We start from the raw sequence: 21802 nt of genomic DNA on the forward strand, positions 1-21802 counted from the left end.
CAGGACGTTAGGGCCAAGCCGCCTGTTGGTTTGCCCAAGAGATTGCAGACTTCCAAGATCCTGACCTCGGCCTTGGTGCTGGTTCCCTGTGGGTAACTGGGCGCTGGCTTCCCTCCTGCTGTCCAGCTGCAGCACGGGCTAGGTCCTGTAGCAGCAGGTGCTTGGGAATGCCTGCAGGATTGTCTCTGCCAGTGTTTGGAACAACTTGATGGGTGAAACAGTTTGAGTAATATTAGCAAAATTCAGAAGTATGGACAGCTGTGGTAATTGAGCCGTTGGTCTCATCCTCTGCCTGCCCTGGGTGCTGGTTGTGCCTCCTTCAGGGGGTGGCAGTTGGGCAAAGTGACCTTGCATCATCTGTGTGTTACTCCTTGGATAGTGTCATGCGGAAGAAATGACTGGGAGTAGAGGTGAGAACCACTGCAGCCCAGATGAGGCAATATATTTCCTGATGGGGTGGCTGTTAGTGCTGTTCATGTGCCTGCAGGGGGGAAGTGCAGTAGCTTCTAGACAGCCTGCACCATGCCTTGCACATGGCCCCCATGGCTGCAAGGTGACTGCAGCCTCTGTTCTGTGCCTGTGGCCGCCACCTTGGTTCTGTTGTGCTCATTTCTCACTGGTGAAGAGAAACTGGCAAGCTGTTTTCACAGTTTTCAGCAGAGACATCTGGATTCTGATTGAGGTACTGATTCTCTGTCTTAAGTGTCACTTCCTGTGTTATCTGTAGCTTGGCAAGATGAAGTTTGGCAGGTTTCTCACTCATGAAAGAGCCTTCAGCTAAGGTGAATGGGTATTGCGCTTTGGAAATTACTTGGGTGATTCATCACAGGTCTCTGCTGTCTGTTACAAAATCTCAGTCAGGATTCAGGTACTGACTTTCCTAGGACCCCTTTGAGATTTTATTATCAGCATACTCTTGTAGAGTGGTATATAGTTTTGAAAGTTTTTCATGTATATATATTTTTTTGAGACAGGTCTTGCTGTGTTGCCTATGGTAGTTGCCAATTCTTGGGCTGAAGTGATCCCCCTGCCTCAGTCTCCCAAGTAGCTGGGCCTACAGCTGTGCACCACACCTGGCTGCACACTGACTGCTGATGTGCAAGGGGATATGGTCTTTTGCAGGTGGGAACAGAGGCTTCCAGCGTTGTGACTGCCTGGAATCAAAGCCTATACCCACTGATCTGGGTGCTTCTGGTGTCAGGGCAGGAATGTGCTGTGTGGCTGGACTGAACAGGTGGCCTTCAGGGCCTGGCTGGGTGGTGGCCTTGGTGTGTGACCCTAACTGGGACAGCAGAGTACTCTGGAGTGCTCAGGTCTCAGGGTGGCCTGGGCATCAGTGTCATTTGAGTGTGAGGTTTATGGAGCATTAATCAGAGCCAGACCCTGCCACCTGCAGGGGCAGCTGAGCTGAGCTGAGCTGTGTATGCCCTGGAGCCCACTGGAAAGCTCTGGACCTGCAGGGCAGCTCTTTGGTGTTTGGCTGGTTTTGGTCAGTTTGAGGCACTGAACAAAAGTGCTGCTTTTTTGGTCACAACCCTGGTATGCCTTAGGAGCTGAGTCTTTAACTTTACATTTTCTCAGTGACAGTGACACTCACTGAAGCGCAGCATCCCTGTGCTATCACAATGATTCCTTCTGTGTCAGTATAAACTTGATAAATTAAACAGGCAAAGCTGGGTTGGCAGCATGGGACTCCAGGCCGTCACTGGTCCACATCCTCTCCATCTCCAGGGTATCCCTGTCACCTGGTTTGGGTCCACCACAGGATTCACTGTTTGACAACGCCTGGAGCAAGGGCTGTCTGTGCAGTTGTGGGGAGGCTCTGGAGTGGTGCAGGGGCGGGGCAGTGGGCTAGGGTGGCTGGGCATGCATGGCTGCACCTGCTTGCTGGCCCTGGAGTAGGTGTCTCTAGGGTGGGTCTGATGAGGCAGAGCATTACAGTTTCCAGAAGTCTGGCTGGCCCCTGTCCTCCCTGTGTCCCTGGGGCTGGTGAGGAGGGACATTTTCTTTTGGTACCGGGGATCAAACTCAGGACCTTGGCTTTCAAGGCAGGTGGTGGAACCACTGAGCTAAATCCCCGGCCCAAGGAGGGACATTTTCTTCTGTGATGGGTTGGAATAATGATGCGGCTGCTTGGTGTCGGTGAGCCTCACCTGGCATCTGTCCATGGAGCCGAGACAGGCCCAGGGTGGGTATGTGTGGGGACATGGCCAAGGGCCCCTGTGGTGGCTGGTTTGCTTCAGTGAGAAGGGGTGAGTACCTGTCCCCAGATGGTATACTGAGCTGGGTACAAGCCAGTGTGCAGGCCTGCAGGGCTGTGGTTGGATTTGAGACCCCGGGGAATAGCTGGGGGTCACAAGACCCTTCTGAGAGGTCCTGGCAGGGTAGATGGTGGGTCAGGACACTCACTGTGCTTGCTCCGACCTGGTAAGTAAGGCCAGCCCTGGCTGCCCTCTGCTTCTACCGGTGCCTGGGCTATGGGGTCCACAGGGCCCCAGTGAAAGCACTGCTTTTGGGGCCACTGGGGCCTCGTCTCCTGGTCTCAGTGGCTCCCCATGTCTGAGTGACATGCAGGAGACAAGGCAGTGCAGCCTTACTGTGAGTGGGAATTTGGAACTGGGTCAAAAGCCTGAGGAGAACTGAGTTTCCCGCATGTGTGATGGGTTGGCCCCCAGGTGGCATGGGACTGAGCGAGCCCCACTCCCTCGTCACTGAGGTGCCTGCCTAAAGCCTGGCTGCTGGGTCTTCAGGGCCTCTCTGCTAGCAGCTGGGGACTGAGCAGGCCCCAGGGGCCCCAGGAAAGCAGCCTACACTTGCCAGACCTTGAGGGGAGACATCTGGCAACCTTGCCTGGCCTTCCTGACCCTTTTGACAACAGGTGATGCCTGGTGGTGCGTGCCTCTGATCCCAGATGCTTTGGAGACTAAGGCAGAAGGATCTGGAGATTGAGACCAGCCTGGGCAACATATTGAGATCCTGTCTCAAAGAATAAAATGGTCTGGGCATGGAGCTGAGTGGTTGCAGCCCTGGGGCCGCATGGAAGAAGAGAGGCAGGCACAGCATTGTTTTGAGTCATCAGCTCTGTTTTCATTCCTGAATTTGCCTAGGAAAGGTCAAGATCCGAAGCATGCCTGGTCTTTCACTGGAGCTGTGATCCTAGTGGCTGAGACCAGCAGATGGATTTGGGCTTTTGGCCAGAGTGGGGTCCCCCAGTACCACCCATCCCAGAACCAAATCCAGGGCCACTGCAGCAGTGAAACTGATCTTAGAGGACATCAGGACAGCTGGACTGTCGAGCTGTCATTGTGCTGCCTCAGGCCTCTATTAGGATCCACTGTGCTTCTGTCTGGCAGCTGGGGCCATGACCTCGGGACTGGGGATACAGGTGTCCACAGCACATGCTGTATCCACAGGCGGAAGTCAGTGCAACGGAGCACAGGCACCTGGACCCACTGGAGCCAAGGGATGACCCAGACCACAGAGTAGCACCACAGAGTCTGAAACAAAGGAGAGACTGAGACCTAACCCCCTCAATGCCCAACCAGGCCCCTCCCACACTGCCCAGGCCCTGCCCACCTGGCCAGGCCCCGCCCATACCACCTGGGCCCAGCCCTGATGTCCCACAGCTCCTGTGCTGTTAGAGGTTTGTGCAGTGCTGGTGGGTGTTCGAGTGTGTGTGTGTGTGTGTGTGTGTGTGTGTGTGTGTGTGTACATGCCAGTGTGGTCCTCATTGAGGGGGGTCTTCTCTGCTCCCAGTTTTTATTTTGAAAATTTCAAACCTACAGAAAAGTTGAAAGAATGATTCAAGAATAATTTTCACCTATATCTGTATTTATGGATTGTTGAATTTTACCACAATTGCCATCCCTCTTCAGAGATACGATTCATCATGTATACCTGTTGCGTGCACCTGTCAGACCTGCTGCATGTGATAGCTGTCACGCTGTGACACATCTCATACTGTGTTATCTGAAGGTTCCATGCTCATCCGCCACCCCCCCCCCCACAGAGCTGGAGGGCTCTGAATGGGGAGGGAAGGGCATGGGTCTGCTCTGTGAGGTGGGGGACACTACCTTCCCTGCCCATCTGGGTGCTGGGTGGGCAGGAAGGAGGCCCAGCATGCTTACCTGCTGCAGAGCAGGGCTCGTTTGGAAGTCACAATGGTCCAGAGATGGGTGCGCAGTCTTCCTGCATGTGGTCCTCCTGATCTGCATCTCTAGCATGAACTTAAGGCCATTCACCACCTGGGGAGCAGAGGTGGAGGCCTGGTGAGCTGGTACAGCCTGGGTGGGCCACGAGCCATAAGGAGGAGCTGCAGTACCTGAGCTGCCTGCCAGAGTCAGATTCCTCCCAGGATAGCTCCACTGCCTGGAACCTGTGTTCAGGATGACACCAGCCCAGGCCACCCTGGCCCCTCACTCCAGCTGCTGACCCACACTAGAGCCCTAGGAGCTTGAAATGTCAGAGGACAGTGCCTGCTGAGGCCCTGGCCCTGTGCCCCACAGTCTTCCTGGGAGCCATGGGTTTGGAGTTTCACTTCGGCCTTCTGCTCATGCTCATCTCCTCTTCTGTGGAGCAGGAGAGGGAAAATTCCTCAGGGTTTAGCTTCAGAGACTCCAATACCATGTGAAACAAAGTTCCCAGCCTCACCAAAGTACAAGGGACCCTGTCCTGTCCTTCCTCAGAGGACCTTGGGCACCTTGCCCAGGCAAGACCATGACCCTGGGGTGGGGTGCAGGCCACACCCAGACTGTCCTGGGCAGCAGGTTTCCTAACATGAGAATGTGTGTATCTGAGCTCCCATGGCCAAGGACAATGGGAAGAGGCTGAGTTGGCCAGGCCTCGTGACCCAGGGCCATGCTGCTGTGTACATCTCCAGCCTTCAGGCTCTACTTCCTTTCCCTGGAACCGCACATGTGGAGGTAGGTGTTGTCCCAAGCTGGCCTCCCACAGGGTCCCTGGACTCTGCAGATGACTCCTGAGGTGTCCCCTCCATGTCCTGTGGTTGTCATCTGGCCATGCTGACAGGGATAAGCATGGCTGGGAGGGGCTACTGAGAGTTCCCTGGGAAGCGTGAAGCCTCTGCAGCTTGGGCAGAGCAGGTTTGAGCCAGTGTGCAATGGGACAACAGTGGGGTGGATGGTGCTAAGTACCTGGGGCTGAGGTGTGGAGGAGGGGCTGTTCCAGGAGCCCAGCTGCACCCCTGTCCCTCCTGGTCCAGGGGAAGGAGACTCATGTAGGGAGCATCCAGCCTGTGTGCCCAGCCTTACCTGCACCATGGCTCTGCTGATGTGGGCCTCCTTATACAGGAAGATGTCATTGGTACAGTTGTTGAACCGTTCCACGCTGTACCTGGCTGCTTTGAGGACTCTGGGGTTGTTGGTTTCTATTGGTATGGGAGATCCTGGCTGAATACTCAAGTTAAGGTCCTGGGAACAGAAATCTGAGAGAAGTGAAGAACCAGGTCAGCCTGCTGCCCATGCCCAAGGCCATGCTATCCCCTGGAGCCGCCCAGTTCTCTACCCCTGCTGTCCCAGCACCATCTACCTTCACTTGTGCAGACTCACTTGTATGCTCCTCACCAGTGCACTACCTCTCATCTATGTGCCCCTTACCTGTGTGCCCCTCACCTGTGTGCCTGTCACCTATGACATGGCCAGCACCTCCTCCCCTACCATGTGCAGCTTACGAGCATGTCCACAGTTGCCCCCACGGTGTCCTCAGAGCCAAACACAGGGAGCATGAGGAGAAGTTAGCCTGTCTTCCCCCTGCTACATAGCCCTTCTGGACCTAGGGACTCCCAGCATATGAAGGGGACACTGAACATGACCAGGGAATGGGGTGTGCGCACAGGATGTGGCCCCAGGATGTCTGCCTGCCACAGGTCCCTGGTGTTAGGGCGCCCCCTGTACTGTCTTGGAAGTGACCCTGGTGACCTGGTGGCCTCTCAGCCCAAGGGTCCCTGGGGCTCTGATCTCCTGGTAGCCTGGGGGCTCCTCTAGCCATGGCAGCAAAGGGGAAGCACTGTGATCAGTAGGGTAACTCTTATTCCTCCCCTACCCTTAGTTCAGCAGGGCACCCAGAAGGGTTTCATCCTGGGGCACCCCTCTAGAGGTGGCTACTGTGGGATGCCATCCCCAGCAGACCCAGGCTGTGCTGGTGAAGATGGCCCCCAGTATTCCCTGTGGCCAGGTTCTGCTGCTGGGCATGCATGGCTGTGTGCAAGCTACCTGGCCTGGCCCTGCTTCAGTTTCCGGCATTGCAGCATCCTCTTCCTCCTCCCTGCCTCACTTGCTGGCCCTCAGGTTCAGAGTAGAGGGAGCAGAAGGGCAGCCACCCTTCTGGGCAGAAAGCAGAGAAACCCTCCTCATGGGTACAGTCTCCATTTTGACCCTGTCTGTCCCTGCCGAGAGTGGTCTCAGGCTGCTCAGGGCCCTGAGCCCAGAGACACAGTATACACAGGACATTTACCTGCCTGGTGCCCAGATCTCTGACCCCCCTCCCCCAGGACCCCTGTTCCCACTGCCTGGTGTTTCCCACCCTTGGCCCCTTCCCTGCCCTGGTCCCCTGGGGACTCCAGCCAGCAAGGGCCTGGGCTACCTTCATCTGGGGACAGGCAGCAGGGACCTCTTACCTGGGGCTTCCCTGCAGGAGCCTGCAGTGAGACAGCAGAGGGTGAGCAGTGTGATCAGCCACATGGCAAGGGCAGTCCTGGCAGCCACTGCTGGGCGATGGTGGGTGGAGTCCTGTGCACTTAAGGGGTGGGCAGCGGTGCTGCACGGCTGGGGTAGGCTGGTTTGCTGAATCACTTTGAACAGAAGCTCCTCACATCCAGCTGTCAGCCACAGGGGCAACCGCTTCCTTTATAAAGTTTCCAGGCACAATTACTGGCTGGGGGAGGAGGAAGAGGCAAATCTGCAACCACAGGGGGATTTCTGACCCAGAGCCACATGTGGGAAAGAGGCTGCTTAGATGGGATGAGTGAGGTTTTCAGACACAGTGGCTTGGCTTCCCTTCTCCAAATGAGGCCCCTTCCCTTCTGGGGTCAGGCATCTGTGTGGCCCTGGCAGAGAACTGCACTGGTGTCAGTGAGCATTGGCCTGGGAATAGCAGGAGAGGATAAACAGATCGGCTGCATGCGATCTCCATCAGGAGCTGAGCAGGGGTTGCTGACTGACTGAGTGATCACTTTCCATCTTGGCCTCAGTGCTAGCAAGGGAGAGAGGAAGATAGTCTGTGACCCAGAGGCCTACTGTCCTGGCAGGGCCCTGTTCCCATGCCTGACCCAGGGTCAGGACCGGGGCTTGAGAGCCCAATGTGATGCTGGAGTTTGAATCTGGGCTGGGATTCTTAACACCCATTGCCTGTATGTGAGGAGCAGCCTCTCCGCCTCAGTTTCCTCTTGGAAGACTATGGTGAGGACTTGGGAGCTTCCTCAGTGTGAACAATGTGGAGTTGGAACAGAGCTGGCTGTAAGGCCTACTCCTACCTCAGAATGGGATTTGGGGCAGCAGGGGAACACCTGTGCTCGGCCACTGTCACCTGGCCAACTAGACATGCTGACCCTGAGCCAAACATCTCCTCATATGCCTCAGGGTTACTCTGCCCCCATGGTCTGCTGGGTCATCACGGATGGCAGGCAGGAGACCTGGGTTTGGGGCCTGGACAGGCTGCATGGTGCAGGTTCCTACGGTGAGGACTGTCACCAGGAAAGGGTTAGTGCTCACACAGTGGATGGCCATGGCGATGCCCCATAGCCTGATCCTCCCTGCCTGCTCCCAGAGGCTGTAGGGCAGGACTCCAGGACTTGCTGAGCTCAGTGCTGTAGTGTTTCAGGTTCCCCTGGACCAGGAAGGGCAGTGGAATTCCTGGCAGGAAACAGTGCTGACACTGGTGCCACCCAGCATGGCCATAACACCACCGATAGGGCTCCTGATCCTCCTTGTGGTAAGCCACTCCCACGTAGATGTGTACAAGGCTTTGGGTCATTTCTGGAATCTGACAGAATGAGCTTGGCTGGGTGAGGCTGATGCCGTTGGACCAAGTGGTGAAACACCCCAGGTTTTGGCCCAACACCCTCCTTGCTCTTGCGCTGCTGTGTTCTCCAGGGCCTGAGCTGGGCTGAATTTCAGCCTCCTTGAAGGGTCTGTTGTTATGGTCGGGGCCCTGAGCACAAGAGATGGGGTCTGGTGAGTTGCATGGAGTCCTGTGGGAAGACTGAACCCCCAAATCCCACTGGGTGTTCTTTGTGCATGGAAGAGGTGCCCACTGATCTGAGGTCACCCCTTCCCCTGAGACACTCCTGGTCCCCATCTCAGTACCCATTCTGCTTGTGCCCCCAAGTCCAGTGTGAAAGCAAGTCCCATCCCCGCTCGGGACCAAGTGCAGCAGGGCCATGTGCAGGCTCAATTCATGCAGGGGAGCTTGAGCTTGGAGAGAGCAGAACAGGGACCAGGTTGAATGAGCTCTATGGACCTGAGGGCCTGTTTAATGTGGTTCCTTGGAAGCAGGAGTGAGGAGCCTGTTTGGTGGGAGCGTGCACTTGAGATCGACATGAGGGCTCCCAGATCTTGTGAGGGAAGGTGTCTCTGCCTGGGGAGGGACTTGTGGGGGAAGGCACTCCCCCTGGGAGGGATGTGGTCTCTGGGCCTGAGCGGATCACGTCCCCAGGTGCTGAGCACAGCTGCTGATCCTGCAAACACTTTCTCTGCTCAGTACCATTGGTAGAGCCGGCAGTGCTCTTAGCAACACCCTCAGCCAGCTGTCCAGCCTTGTGTATAGTTTAACTGGCAGAGACTCTTGGTCTGTGTGTGCAAGCGTGTGTGTGTGTGTGTGTTCGCACACGTGCACTTCCTGTACCCTTTCTGTGCTGGGACAAGAATTCAACTTGCTGCAGTGCTGCCAGGCTCTGTGCTGAGCCTCAGGCCTCCCTTACTCCATTCCCACTCTGTGGCTCTTCCTCTCCCCTCCCTCTCTCTTCCTTCTCCTCTTCCCTCCAAGTGGTGCAGTCAGACCAGACTCAGAGGGGAGCCTCTGAGACCTAGGAGTTCTCAGTGCTGTGCAGGAGGGGCATGAGACACTTCTGTCCTAGAAAATAAGGGACACAAATGCTGAGAGACCAGGTGGGGTGTCGCTAGTGGGCTCCACTTCCCTTCTGCTCTGCTTGTGGCTGATTGCTGTGTTTGTGGAGTGAAAGCTCAGCATGTCCAGAGCCATTTGATCTGTAGGGAGAATTTTATCCACATGGTGGCGCGGAGATCTAAGAAATGGGCTTGCACTTCCCAACTTTGTAGTTTATGTTTTTGTTTTGAGATGAAGTCTTGCAGTGTTGCCCAAGCTGGCCTTGAAGTCCTGGTTAAGGGATACTTCTGCCTCAGCCTCCCAAGTGTCCCGGACTACCCATGTGCACCACTGTGCCAGGCTGTACTGCCCAGGTTGTGCTTGGGTCCCAGGACTTCTGACCCCTACTTTTGGCTGGCTCCTCTGCCCTCTGCAGCTGTCCTGGCCTGAGGAAGGGCTACCTGAGCTGCCAGGCTGTCCTGTCCCCTGCCCAGAGGACCTTCTGCGCACCCTGGGTGTGACAGCCGAGAGCTGGGTCATTTCTACTCTGTAGCAGGGACCAGGGACCTGGTCTCCATGGGGTAGCACAGCCACAGGGAAGATCCCAAGGCCGGTCAAACTCATGGAGGGAAGGCGTCCCTAAGGCTACGCTGCCAGGACATGGCCAGGCTGGGAGGGGCGTGGTTCCTGATGGTGGGCTGGCCAGTGCAAATGACGTCTCCCCCACAGTTGCAGGTGGGAGCTTGTTATCTTTATGGCAGCCTTCAAAGTCACATATGAAGTATGATCAAAATATACGTTGAATGTTTACATTTAAAAAAATTAACGTTAAAGTTTCTTTCTGAAGTGTGATAAAAAATACAGTGAATGGTGCTGCTGAGTGCCATCCAACAGAAGGAAGGACAGCCTCATAAAACAATGAAGCTGTGTCCTTATCCATGTTATTCACTGGATTTGGCATTGTGTGACTTCTGGCTTTTCCTCAAGGTCAAAATAACCATGAGGAGGGAACATTTTGAATGGATTCAGGACACTGAGGCAGCCAGAACAGTGCAACTAAAGATGCTCACGAAAGAGGAATCCCGAGCTGCTGCAGAAAGTGGCAAAGACGGGGGATGAGTGTGTTTGAAGTGAGGGGGAGGATTTTTTGGGGTATAAATGCAATGTGTTTTTTTACTGTAGTAATTTTTAAAATAAACACTCACCAACTTTGTAGTATCCTTTCTGTCATGGCCCTAGCCCACCGAGGTACAAGAGGGGGAATGAAGGATACCCCCTCTCTACATAGGATGGTGTCATTGTCACACCGTAAGAGGAGATAGATGGGACAGACTGTGACATCTCTGAGAAATGGTCTTCCTCCAGCAGGTTCAGGAAGAACTAAGGTCTCATCCTCCTGGAAGGGACCGTGTATCCCTGATGTCACCTGTTGGAGGTGGCTGCTGCCTGCTTCCTTCGAGGCCAGCCTGGCTATTATAGGTGGGATGCCAGTACCACATCCCTGGGTTCAGGACGGGCCACCCTATACCAGGCTGCAGAATGGATCTGGTGGCCTGCATTGGTTCAGCTGGCTATAGGTGCAAGAGGCTCGGGCAGTGTGGAGGGAAAGGTATCCCCCTCCCTTTCATGACCTTGCTGTCCTCTCCTGTGGGTTGGAATTAATCTGGTGTGTGATCTTCCCATGTGGCTGGTACCAAGGGCAGCTAGGCATGGGAGGAAGTGGCTGGCTAAGAGCACCAGAGACATAGCCCTGGATCAATCCTGCCCTGAAGCTCACTACTGCTGGGTTCCCAAACACCCTCTCTGTCTGCACCATTATAGTTGGCTTTCCACTTGTGTTTTACTTTTTAGCATGAACAGCCTGGCTGACGCTAAGAGCAAGCAGGTTTGAGGCTGTCTCAGGCTGGGAGCTGTTAGTGGCCATCAAATGACAGGCAAGAAGCTGAGCAGTCTCTTTCCAGCAGAGCCCAACTGCGTAGCTTCATTTTGTGTGGGTTTCACTTCTTCCCCTAGGAGAGCGGCTAGGGCCTCCTCCCAGGTGCAGGGCTGGCTTTGGAGTGGTGGTGGCAGTTATCCTCTGTATCTGAGGACCCCTGTTCCAGGATCGGAGGGGCTTACCCTTTGACTTAGTTCTTCATTTGATTTCTCTCTGTACATTTTATTATAAACATCTCAAACTTCTACAGGATGGCTGGGAGAGTTGCTCAGTGAATGCACACCCCATGCTGCCCCTGGATCCTGATGCGAACCTCTGCATTTGCCTCATTCCATGTCCAGCCAGAGGTCTGCTTGAGTGCTTAGGTGTCTTTCACAGCAAGCTGAGTTGAGTCCCTGTGACCCCCAACACCACCCCAGCCTCTGTTCAATTCCCCAGGGATGGGGATCTCACCACCTGTTCAACCCCATTTCATCTGCTTTGGCTGATTCTGTGCAGGTGTCTGTGAGGGGCAGCTTTTCTCCCAGTCGTGAGCTTGAATGGGCATTGAAGCAGACTGTCCCAGTGTCTCTACCTGGGCCTGATCCCAGGTCTCTGAGTCCAAGACCAGCTCTCAGGGATTCCACTTTGAGAATTGTGTGTCTACACTTGCACAGTGTCTTGGGGATACCAGGATCCCTAAGACAGCTAGCAGGCCTACCATGGTGGCCTGATTGTCAGGTCCCCTGGAGTGAGTTCACACAGTGCTCCCAGCAGGGGTGCAGCATTTACCTGGGTGGAGGTGAGCAGCTTTGCCACCGCTGCAGGCGCCCATGGGACCTCTCCAGTGGCGTCTCCTTAGTGGCTGGCTCAGGTCACTGGGTGGCTGCTCTGTGCCTTTCCTCTCTACCCAGTGTCAGTCAGTGGGATCCTTGCCGCACCCCAGGGAGGCTGCCATCATTAGAATTTATTGAACCACTGCATGCAATAACATTTCCCTGCCCAGTTTATTGCCTCCCAGCTCAAAGCTAAAGTGTTCCATAAAAAAGAGGCTCTTCAAGAACACCGTCTCATCTCTCTGCTGAGGAGGGAGCTCCGAATGTCACATTCCTGTTTGCAGATTGTTGTTAAAGCAAACTCGTGTTAATTGTGGGCGGCTCATTAATACCTACACAGATGTCCAGGCTGGGGGCAGGCGAATCTCATTAGTGTGCCTGTGCTTTGGGGTTTACTAGACACGTGGCTCTGGTGAAGTGAACTCCTGTCAAAGCACTAATGAACTCCTGCCAGTGCCAGTGTTTTATCCCCTTCTGTAGCCTGACCTCCCCTGGGGCCAATTTACTCAGAAGTGTGGGGGCTGCAGGAAGGCAGACAGGTGCAGCACTCTGCCACTGGTGGGTTTTGTTGCTCTGGGGCTCTGCTGGAGCCAGTTCCTCTCATTGGGGTGATGACCTGTGGCTTTGAAGGTTCCATGGAAAAGGGCCAGGCTGGGAAGCATGACTTCCGCCATGACCGTCAAGGCCACTGTGGGTGCCTGACTGTGATGGGCCACCTGCGCTTCTAGGTCTCATGGGGCTGGAGCAGAAGAGCTTTTGTGACCACCTGCCACATGTGGAGTCAGGGCTGCTCTCATCCCATGGCCGCCCTGAGGCCTCACTGCTGGCCAGCTTGTACCACACACCCCAGGGCCACTTCTGTTCTGGCTTAAGGTCCAAGGGGCAGAGCCCTTGCTGCTGTGGAGGGTAGGGAAGGGAGCCATCCCAAAGGCCACATCCTCCTCCCTTTGGCCAGAAGCCATGCTGCTTGGCGCCCTCCCACCGAGGCTTTCAGGCCAGCCTGACACAGGGGAAGAAGGCAAGAGGCTGCAAAGGGAAACTGAGGCCTCAGGCTTGAAAAAGCTGGAGATAGTGTTTCTGTCCCAGGTGGGTCTGGGGAGGTCCAGGACTGAACCCCAGCTTCTGCTGGGCTCAGGGCACAGGGCAGGGTCACAGGCTGCTATGGGTGTTGGGAGGGCATCAATGAAGCAAGACCCCCTGGAAGGGATGCTGACCCCTCGTTCCTGTGGGAGTGACCACAGTGCAGACCTCAGATTGCTCTATGGATAACACTGGAAAAGTCTCTTGTCCGTGCCCATGACCCCAGAGGACACAACTGTGCTGCCAAAATGACCCCAGGATGCTGCAGGAGCAAGGAAGAGCACAGAAATGGGCTAGGCAGTTTTACTTTGAGAACTCCAAATGGCTGAAGGTATGGCTGTGTATCAGAGCCTAAGAACTCTGGGAAATTGCAGCATTTTTTGTTTTAATATGATTGTTCTCAGAGCAGGAACTTCCTCATTAGGTGTGGCAGCTGAGGGGTCTAGTGGCTGCTGGTCCTACTGTGGTTGGGAACAGCTCATCCCTGCTCTGGTATGATGGGAACAGCTCATCTCTGTCCTGGTATGATGGGGACAGCTCATCCCTGTCCTGCTGCAGGTAGGGACAGCTTGGCCCTGTAAGTAGAGTCCTCCTCTCTCCTGCCCGGTGTCTGTGGCCTCACGGAGGGACCCAGCCCAGGAGCAGGTGTCTTTTGTTAGGCTTATTTTATGCATCTTTAAAGAATTTGTTAATTTTACCACTGTAATTGTTATTTTTCAAAAATTTTAACTTTCTGGCCTCTTAAGATGCAGTTGGTGTTTGACTATGATATATATATATATATATATATTTTTTTTTTTGGTACTGGGGATCGAACTCGGGTCCTTGCGCTTGCGAGGCAGGTGAGGTACATCCCTGGCCCTGTTTGACTATGATCTTATTATCTACAGTCCTCACTTAACTCTAATTCTAGTAATTTACCTGTTACTTCTCTTTATCTTGGGTTGTCTTCATAGACAGTTAAGCCAATGGTAAAGGACACATTTGCTTCCTCCTTTCCAGTTCTTAAAGACATACCAAGGGATCTTCCCCATCTTTCTGCACTGGTACAGCTGTTCTAGCACGAGACTTGAGCAGAGGATGTGGCCATGTTCATTCCTGGCATGCTCTGATATGTGCTGTCCAATCAGCAGGTGGTTCCAGGACCCTGCTTCCTAGCATGCACCCCTGTGTATGGCCTGTACCAGGTGATGCTGTGACCCAGAGCCAAATGCTCCATGGTGGGCTGCCGCTGTGCCCACCAGAGATCCCACACCCACCCTGGTGCTGACAGCTCAGGGGCTGCTTCAGCCTAAGTGTCTGCATCCGTCCTGATTCTAGGCTGAAGCTCTACCTCAAGTGGGGAGAGAGGCTGTGTGCCCAGCGTAACCCCACTTCATATGGAACAGCAGTGTCTGGGTGGCACCCAGCCCAAGCAACTCACTCTACACAGTAGCAGTAGGCTCCATTCTAAGTGCAAACACTCAAGCAGGGTGACCCGGTCACCTGTGTGTGCAAGTAGATCTACTGGATATGGCACATAGAGCTATGGAAGAGAACAATCCAGCTGTGTAGCACAGCTATGCAGGCACAGCTCATAAGTAAATTTGTGGTGTAATAAAAGGTCACTACCAGTGACTTTATCCCTTAAGTCAGGGTACATGGACCCACGACACCACCTCAGACAAAGGCCATGAGCGTATCAAACACATGCGACAAGAAGATATAGCCCCTCACCTGGATCATAGGAAAGGAGGTACCCAGCATGGGTGTGGTGGTAACCACGAGCTGACCTGTCCTCTGGTGATGGCTATGAGGTTGGCAGACCACGGCTCCAGCCCTGCTCCCTCTCCTGCCTTGCTGAGGCCCAGGGAAGCTGCCTGCCAGCTGTTTCCTCCCAGACTTGGCAGTTCTGTGCCCTGGATGGCTCATGACCAGTTGTTCCCCCACCTGACTCTACATCTTGCAGCCACTTGTAACCCACTGTCAAACCTCTATAACCCAGTACCATCATGTGAAGTGTGGTGGGTGATTTGAGTGTCACTGATATCAGTGATTAAGACTGGAATGGAATAAAGCAACTTGCGGTTGCCATGGGCTCAACTCCAAGTGACACCAAGAGAACCCAGTGGATTAGAATGGATGGTACTGTTGCACTGTGGGCTCAGTGTTACTCTGGAAACTGGCCTTGTGGGAAGCCACAGATGTGTCTAGTCTGAGCTAATGGTCAGCACCCTTGTAGGGGACCCCAGAGACCTCCTTGCCCTCCATGATGTGAAGACACAGTAATGGGACATGAGCCAGGACGCCCCCTCCATCCCCACCCTGCAGCTTGCCTTGAGCTTGGGCTTTGCAGCCTCCAGAACTGGGAGAAAGAAATGCCTGATGTTTCCAAGGTGCTCATTTAGAGCCTTTGTTTTAGGACCTGCTGTCAGGCCCAGGGCCACTTGTACAAGGCTGATTTAAGTGCACCCTTGAGTGACTTCTGATGGTTCTGAGAAGTCTCAGCAGGTTGTACTTTTGACTATTTAAATAGTGACAGTTCTGTTCCAACAGGAATTGTTTCAAGTTGTACGTGCTGTAACAAATACTCCAAAGCAAAGCAGAAGTGCAGATGAGGACAGATCCTCCTTCTGCCCTCCTCCCCCCAGAGGAAATTCTTTCTGGGGGGCTCGTTCAACCTTCTCTCCTGTCTCCCTCTGCATGCATCAAGGATGAGATCACAGCATCCTGCAATCTGCCTGTTTTACCTTGTCATCTGCCACTTGTGTGCAGGGCCCAGGCCTCTCTTCCTAGGACTCCGTAGTGTTGCCTTGTGTGGCTACACCCTGTGTCTGTGGCTTCTGATGCTGAGACTTGGGTCATTTCCTGTATTTTCTATTATAAGGTGCGTTCCACTGTGGCCTTTAATGCAGCTTTGCTGTAGGGTTTTTCCGCAGTCAACAACCCATCGGCAGGTACTTACAGTGCCCGGGTCGTGCTGAGAGTCTTAAGTTAGGGTCTGATGTTCTCTGAGGTCCCTAGGTTTGATAACATATCTGAAGCTCAGAGCACTCAGGAAATATCCCCAGGGCGCTCGTATGCAGGCAGGACAACCAAGACAGAAGCCAGGCCTGTCCACATTGAGATGGTAACAGCTGCTGCCAAGCTCCAGGGCTAAGCATTGATGAAAGGCTTTTGCTGTGGATGGGGTAGATCTCTGCCAGTATGATGGGTAGTAACATCTATTTGATGACAGAGCTCCTGCAGGGCTTGGATGTGGTCTGCATCTCCACCTGGGTTCGAGTTGTGGGGCACTTGGTCCTGGTGTGGCACTGTGGAGGTGGCCCTGGCAGGAGTGTGCGAGGCTGTGGGTGGCACTGCCCCTGGGAGTCCCTGCAGTTCCCTGGGGATCTGGGTAGTCCTGGCTGCCCTGGGATGGCTCCATAAGCTTTCCTGACTGCTGCAAGGCCAGAACCACGGAGAAGCACAGCTGGGGCTTCCAGAGTCCGGTGGACCTCCCGCCTCCACAGGTGTGAAGGAAATGAACCTTTTTATTCTGTAGAGCACCCTGCCTCCCCGAGTCTCACTAACCACTATCTGTACTCCTGTGATCACCCTCAGGGTTGCTCTGGAGTCAGCATTGTGTCTCTGGTCCCAAGTGTCCTTTCCTGCAACCTCTTGCTTTGCTGGGGAATGTGGATGCCTCTTCCAAGGGAACAGCATGTTCTCTGGCCTGTTCACAGCCAGCTTGGTTACGTGATGTCCCTGTCTGGGGTGTGGTGGATGCCAGCAACAGTGTCCAGTCCCAAGCCTGACACCAGAGCCTCAGGGCTTCTGTCTACGTCTCTCTTGTGCTGTTAACTCTGGAGGGTGAGAAATGTTGGGGGAATGGGTACTCAGCCTGCAGCCTGCCTCCTCCAGACCACTGAAGCAAGACTGGGGTACAGGACTGCCACCAGGAGTCACTACATCCATGGATGTATGTTAGGAAAAAACTAGCTGATAAATTATTTAAAAATTTTTTAAAAATAAAATTTATTTTAATGCATACACAAAACATAAAATGATGCATATTAATGGCATATCATGATGTTTCAACACACACGTGATGTCTTTAGGATAAATATATCTATCTCCTCAAATACTGATTGTTTCTTATGATGGAGACATTGAAAGCCGAGTGGCCCTCAATGTGTCTGTCTTTTTTGAATCCACCCTTGTGATCCCCTGTGCTATAGCATGCTGGGTCTTTCACCCCAACTACTGAAACTTCATGGCGGTTAACCAGCCTGTCTCTGCCTCCCTGGTCCCCGCCTCCCTGGCCCCCTTCTCTCCTTCCCCTCTTCCCCTCCTCCCACCTCCAGTCCCCACTGGCCTGAGATGGTGCAGCTCCTTTAAGTCATTCATTCTTGTGCTCTTTGTTTGTTTGTTTGTTTTTTGGTACCGAGGATCAAACTTGGGTCCTTGCGCTTGCTTGTGCAGCAGGCAGCGAAACCACTGAGCTAAATCCCTGGCCCTCTCGTCCTCTTTGTATAGAAACACCCCCTTCACCTGTGATGTTTGCAGGTGTCCCCACAATCTTCCTTGATTGGGATTGGTGGGTGTGTACGTGCATGTGCACATGTGTGCCTTTCCTCTGTGTAAAGCTTGGTCATTGAGCTCATGCTTGTCATTCTTTGACTTCAGGTCACTCGTGGGTTCTCTACTCCCCATCTGTGCAGGCTCGCCAGGTTCTCCCAGGTGCTGCTCTTCTGTGGTGGCTGCTGTGGGCTTTATTGTGGGGTAAAAGGAAGGTGCGGACCTCATATGGAAATGAAGTTTCAGTTGACTCCATAACCAGTGATTCCTCTTCTGCCTACCAGTTTGAGTGCAGATCTGCAGCAAATGTGTGGGACTTTTCAACTGGGGTTGGAATTCATGGAACTGTGGGTGCAGCTCAGGGCCAGAGCCCTTGCCTAACATGTGTGGGGTCCTGAGTTGGATCCCCATACCATGACACACACTCAGCATCACCCGGGGTTGGCTCACACACCCTGTGGTCACCTTCTCTTCTGTCAGTGGCACTGGGCGTTTATCCCTGCATCCTCCCACTGGGCTCTAGGGCTCTGTGCTCAGGCACCCAGTGCTCATCCAGGCAGGGCTCAACATCAGCCAAGTGGACCTGTGGCACAAAGCCTTGAGGACCTCCAGTCCTCACCCTCCCCAACCCTGCTGCAGAGCTGCCATTTCCTTCTTCAGCCGTGCAACTCTGTCCTGACGTACTTTCCACCCCTCTAACTCCCGGAGTCCTGCTGGGACGTTGCTGCCGGTCACCACCAGAGGGCAGGGCACCTGGACAGAGAGTGTACACTGCCCCTTTGGGTCGAAGTGAATTAGGACTGTGACTTAAGGTGAGTACTTACAGCTTCCTTTTTTATGTCCTTTGAAAGCATTTCCATAACACAGGGCGTGCGGGTCAGCCCTGGGTGATGCTGAGTGTGTGTCGATTATTCATGGTTGCTCCAGCCTCTTGGCTCCCCTCACCCTTGGTTTCTTCTTTCCACTCCTCCCAGTTTTCACCAGTACCACATGGTTCCTGTCACCACTGTTTGTCTCCCCTGGACTTTTCTACAGATGGAATCACCCGGCTACTTCCAGTGAGACAGTGCCCACCCAAGCTGCCTGCGGGCGTCAGTTGTCCACTTGTTAATGAGCAGACCCTATTGTGTGCTGAGCCACAGCCTGCACACCCACCCGGGGGGCACGGGATTGCTGTGAGAAATAACAATGCTGTGAGTGTTGAGACAGGACTTGGCAGGGTCAGGTATGGATGACCATGGGGAGAGGTGTGAATGGCTAACTCCACAGGACACTGCTTCTGTCCCCAGAGTGGCTATACCTGAGCCTCTTTGTCTGCAGGATGGGCACCCTGGCTGCTCACCCCTGGGGGCACAGGGTCTTGCCCGAGTTGCCAAGTTCAGTCTCTAAGAAGTGCGCAGAGTCTCCTTTTGGATCTTGACTTGGGTCCTTGGTGGCAGTGATGTTGACCTCCATGTGTCATTGGCCATCTCTGTTGTCATTGGTGAACGTCTGCTCTCCCCTTCTCTCCAGCCATGATTTATTACATAAGGCAGGGACCCAGTGTCTGGGAATGTCATTACCCTGGTTGGGAGTGGTCTAGGTGGAGACAGACCCCAGAAAGAGTGTCCATGTTGTCCCACAGTGCAATGCTCCTAGCCCATGAGGCCACATGGGCCACATAAATGGGACATGTGGTCTCCCATGAGACACTACTGGTGAGGACACAACCAGTATCGCCACGCTGGAGACAGTGAGCAGGTCTGGACCAGGCTGGGAAAACCCTGCTTGCCTTCCTTTTAGGACTGTTTGTCCACTGATGGGAGGTCAGCTGAAGTCATTATAATATGTGCAAGGTTTGAATCTTTGTGACAACTCCCTGGATGTAGCCAGGCTCTGGTGTGGGGCCCTGGCTGGCCTGACCTGGTGGTGGGGAAGGTGTCCCAGTTCTGTCAGAGGCTCCATTTCCCTCTCTTCCCCCTCCTCTCTGGCTGACTTCTCCGCAGGGCCTGGTGGGATGCACTGAAGGGCAGTGTCCCCTCCAAGATGCCTCTGTCTTGGCTGTGCCCCACCTCCTCATAGAATCTAACTCTCATGATGGTCTGCAGAGGCTGGGAGGCTCAGCAGTGCCCTGCACAGGTCAGAAGTGGTGACTCAGGTATGTAAGGGACCTGCCAAGTGTCTGCAGAATCTGGTATGTCTTCCCACATCATGGAGGTTGTGGGTCCTCTCCCTAAAACTGTGCAGAAGACCTGCACATCACTGTCTGGAGGATGTGAGGCTTGTTGCAATATTGTGTAATCGACACCTCAACTGCCTGTTGTGCCCACAATTGAATCTTCCTCAACTTATTTGTTATTATCTTTCCTTGAGTAATTTAGGAGATGCTTCAGTATTTCAAAATATCTGGGGTTTTTTGGTTATGGTTTTTATCCTGTTCATATAACAGATAGGAATGCATATTCTGAACACGGGAAAACCATCTACACAGTAGAAGAAAAAGATCAGCAATCCAAGGAGGAAGTGCCCACATTGTGAGTCACCAGCTCCTGGGAGAGAAAGCTAATGAGCATGTGGACACGTGCTAACTTGGTAAGAAATCAGGAAAATGCAAAGTAAAATCATGAGAAATCCATCCTTTCTGGTTAGCAAAAACAGATCATTAGTAGAAAGCACTGCCAGGGATGCAGGGAACAGAGACTCATATGAGGGTTGGAGTGCCCATGAGGGCCCAGAAGGGGAACTCAACAACTGGAAGAAACTTAGGCCTGTGTGTTACTCTGAAGTGTGCCACTTAATTCTAAGCACGGGGACTTCCTAGCTATTGATTTCTGGCTCAACTGCCCAGTGTGTGTTCTGTGTCTGACCTCAGTCCTTCCAGCGTGGGTGATCTTGCTCTGTGACCCAGCTTCTGTGAATGCCCCGTTGTGTTGGGAAGGATGGTGTCCTGAGTGTACTGGGAGTGGTCCTGCTGGCTCCCCTTGTGGACCCTTCAACTCTGTGCTGCTGTACTGTCAGCTAGTGGGACATCGGCTCAGATCTCTCACAGCGATGGTGGATTTATCTCCTCTCTCTGCCAGGGTTTGCTATAGACATGTGTTGCTTCTTGCTGCAAGTGCAGAGAAGTTGCACCTTCTCATGTTCTGGAGTGTCCCTCCTTGTGTTGCTGCTTCTTGTCTGGCATCAGTAACGTGAGCTCAGGCTCTTTGTGGTAGTGTCTGCCTGTTTTTTTTTTTCTTTCCATCATTGTAGTTTCTGTCTTCTGTCACTTTATTCTTAGATGCATGCTTTGTGTTAGCCTCACATTATGTATTTGGTTTTTAGTTTCGGCTGTGTTCACTGATGACCTCTGTGCCAACACCAGCCTGGGACCTGGGGGAGGGGGCAGGGAGGACCTGCCTGGCCCAGCACTAGGTGAGCTCACCTCAAGGCAGAGAGGAAGTTAAAGGGGAGGGGGTCTGTCTAACAGCCTGTCCATGGCATGCCCCCAGCGACCCAACTTCCTCCCCAGGCCCCATCTCCTAAAGGTTGCACCTCCTAGTACCGGGGCTGGAGACCAACCCTAACACCTGGGAAGTGGGAGACACTCACTTATCCCAACTGTGGTGAGTGTGTCTAAGATACTCCGGGAAGGATGCACTGTGCTGTGTCAGCACCTGGAGACTGGGCGTCTAGGTCTATTTAACATGGATCTGCAGCTCTTCTGCTGCAGAACATGGATCTTCTCCCACAGGTTAGCATGACTTCCAGCCCCAGCCAGGCTGTGGTCTCTTAGGCAGAATCCCTTCTTCTGAGGGCCTAGGTTTCTGTCCAGGTTTGGAGCTGCCTCAGTTTCCCTCTGGAGAGCAGGGCTTCTGGCAGGTTCTGGGTTGGATGAGCTCCTGGCCTCACTCCTGCTGGTGAGGCAGAGGCTGCCTCCTCCTAAGGGGGCTGGCACTTGCTCTTCTCCTTGCAAATCCTCCTCGCCTGTCTCTGGAGACACTGAATCTTTCTAAAAACTTCTCTGAACCTTGTTTCCTCTGGCTACAATCAGTATCCTCACAACAGTTATTTTTGCCTCTCCTTTCTCTCTGTCCATTTCTCTCACTTAAACTTAAAGCAAAGCTGTTAGAAATTCAAATGGTGCTTTGATTTAGACGAAAATTTGACAAACTATCATAATATTTTCTTTGATAATATTTCACCTTTTGATCCATTCTACTGTTGTCTTTTTGTCTCTTTGATTCTTCCAGAGGACAGACAACAAAACAAAATGTTTTAATGAAAGAATGTCCCTTGATAGCTGGCGTAATAAATCTTTAGCAGAACCACAGTAACTTTCACCTTTGAGTCAGCATGGAGACAGACAGGTAAGCAAACAGCACCCACGCATGGCAACACAAGCGCGCCTCCT

The 21802-nt window shown here is 53.4% G+C and overlaps 1 protein-coding gene across 1 annotated transcript; it reads right to left on the reverse strand.

Moving 5' to 3' along the window:
- Positions 1–3062: 3062 nt before the first annotated feature.
- On the reverse strand, positions 3063–6832 carry Cst7 (cystatin F). Its single transcript, XM_004874781.4, has 4 exons — positions 6635–6832; positions 5271–5443; positions 4128–4244; positions 3063–3497 (listed from the first exon to the last, which is right to left on the reverse strand). Exons 1-4 carry the CDS (start codon positions 6696–6698, stop codon positions 3276–3278), a joined length of 576 nt encoding a protein of 191 aa, XP_004874838.1. The 5' UTR covers positions 6699–6832; the 3' UTR covers positions 3063–3275.
- Positions 6833–21802: the final 14970 nt, after the last annotated feature.

The sequence above is a fragment of the Heterocephalus glaber genome, unplaced genomic scaffold, assembly GCF_053883595.1.
Source record: "Heterocephalus glaber isolate CG9 unplaced genomic scaffold, H.glaber_assembly_v1.0 deba00001532, whole genome shotgun sequence".
Classification (NCBI taxonomy): Eukaryota; Metazoa; Chordata; class Mammalia; order Rodentia; family Bathyergidae; genus Heterocephalus; species Heterocephalus glaber.